Source organism: Atta colombica, unplaced genomic scaffold (assembly GCF_001594045.1).
Source record: "Atta colombica isolate Treedump-2 unplaced genomic scaffold, Acol1.0 scaffold12, whole genome shotgun sequence".
NCBI classification, from domain to species: domain Eukaryota; kingdom Metazoa; phylum Arthropoda; class Insecta; order Hymenoptera; family Formicidae; genus Atta; species Atta colombica.
In genome coordinates this window covers 6,838,624-6,840,834 of record NW_017259206.1, presented here as the reverse complement: position 1 = coordinate 6,840,834, position 2,211 = coordinate 6,838,624, and the positions used below count along the sequence as shown (strand labels likewise).

Genomic DNA, 2,211 nt, shown 5'->3' with positions numbered 1-2,211 from the left:
TCTCTCTCTCTCTCTCTCTCTCTCTCTCTCTCTCTCTCTCTCTCTCTCTCTTTCTCTCTCTTCCACGACCAATCCTAAGACGTGATCGCGCTCGTGTTTACAGAGATACATTTTATCTTTGTAGAGAGTTCTTAATCCTGAATTAATATTCATGACCTGAGATCACTGAGACCGCTAATACTCAACACAGATATCAAGTTTTGAAAATCATCTTCGTCATTGTATGCAACTAAATCAGTCCACGCGCGAAGAGGAAATGCGCTTCTCAGGATATAATGGAATGGAATATAATTATGCTAGTATTCAATATAACAAAAATCAGGCACAGCAATATGAAAAACGGAAAATATAGACACGACCACTGACAGGTTTTTACATACTAAAATGTTTCTATTACATTTATATCTTGATTATTAAGATTGTGGTAAGGAATGTAAACCTAAAATTTATTCATACAGAACGATAACAAATAATACAAGAACTGAGTTTTCTAACAATTTAACTGTTATCTTACGATTAGAAAAAGAAACAATATCTTTTTCCACCTAGAATGAGTTCCAAAATCATTAAATATTGAGACTGTCTAAAAAAATAAGATTCATCTAATCGATACGATTCCTCGGCACATGAAACTATACATATGTATCAATATAATGTAAGACCGTAAAGCTGTAATTAAATACCATGTAGCGTAATATGCACAGACTCAGTGTCGCGTAAAATCATATTGCCGATTACAATAGTTTTAAGTACGTACATACGTCATTACGTATAATTTTTCAAAGTAACTGTTCGCGAATGATATGATCTTTTAACACGTTGTGATACTTGCGTGAAGGTAGTATTGACGCACGTAAAACGACAGTGAAATTTAAATACGTGTTCTAGTCTAGAGAAAAAAAACCAATTTGTAAATTTCACTGTACAACAATAAATGCCAATTTATAAAAATACATGGCGATTTTTGTTTGCTAATCGTCGAGTAGTAAAATTATCATATCATCTTTTAAATTTTGGGTCAGCGGTGAAATGTTAAATAATTAAACATTAACGCACGCATCTAACTAAATATAGACGAAGCTATATTTTCAAAGTATTTAAAATAATATACATGAAAAGATAATGTAACGAAAAATTTAAAGCAAATCAGTTTCAAATATAATAAATTATGCTAGACATAATTTAATATTTCCTTTTCTCTATGTAATTCGTTAATGCAATGAAAATAAAGTGTAATATACACTATGTAACTTTGAAGGTTTCAGGATAAATCAATCTTATTCAACAGCTCTTTTCTTAGCAGGAACTGTATCGTGCGAGGGACTGTTACCTCTCTTTTTCGCACCCCGTGCGCCACGTCCTTTAAACATAAAAAATTTTATTAGTAATTGTTTTTTTAAAATACAAAATTATTTTGTGTCGTAATAAGGAATTCAGTTGTTTTAAGAATTTTAACTCAGCGAAATATATACATAATTTATATGTATAAACTTCTCAGTATTAGCATGGCAAAGCATCATTATATATATATTTAGTAGTTAACAATTGTATTTTAAAATGATCTTTTACCACCTTTCTTAGCGCCTCGCTTGGATTTATTGTATTTGTTCTTTGAAGCTACTATATCTTCCATCGCTTTAGCGAGATATTTGTCTTCTTCTTCACCCTCAAGCATTTTACAGGTAACTTCAATGTCTTGGATTACCACCTTGAAGCAAGAAAAATGTTTTGCTTGATTATTGTAATTTCAAGATTATCAGAGGAACTATTATAAAATGAAAAAAATTTTGTGGATATTTTTTTTCCTCTCACCTTGCCTTCATTTGTCTTTTCTAACAAAGGTTTGGCAGCATTTTCTCCCTGTAAACGTACCCAACCTTCTGTTTGTCCCCTTTGGAAATCGATGTATGCGATATCAGCATCGAATTTGTCTAAGCATTCCTTGACATCTTCTCTTGTACACGTTTTGGAAACACCAGAAAAGTAAATAATTGAACCTTTTGGCAATTTATTATCTGTTCCTGCAGATGTTTGCTCTGTTTCGTTATTTTCAGTCTCCTTTGTTTCCTCTGTCTAAAGAAAAGAATATATTAAAACATAAATGAAAGATTAAGATTAAGAGTGATAGATCGCACATTTATCTTCTATTTGCTTTGCTTACTCACAGTTGATTTCTTTGGTTTTTCTTTCTTTTTCCTACGTTCCTCCTTT

General features: G+C 31.5%; 1 protein-coding gene across 1 annotated transcript in view; it reads right to left on the bottom strand.

The window, feature by feature from the left end:
- Positions 1-1,175: 1,175 nt before the first annotated feature.
- Positions 1,176-2,211, bottom strand: part of LOC108694413 (la protein homolog) — a 4,318-nt gene continuing 3,282 nt past the window's right edge. The window contains 4 exon segments of the mRNA XM_018203859.1: positions 1,176-1,360; positions 1,573-1,708; positions 1,813-2,073; positions 2,166-2,211. The exon segment at positions 2,166-2,211 is cut by the window's right edge and continues 2 nt beyond it. Coding sequence (XP_018059348.1) covers positions 1,278-1,360; positions 1,573-1,708; positions 1,813-2,073; positions 2,166-2,211 — 526 coding nt within the window. The 3' untranslated portion in view covers positions 1,176-1,277.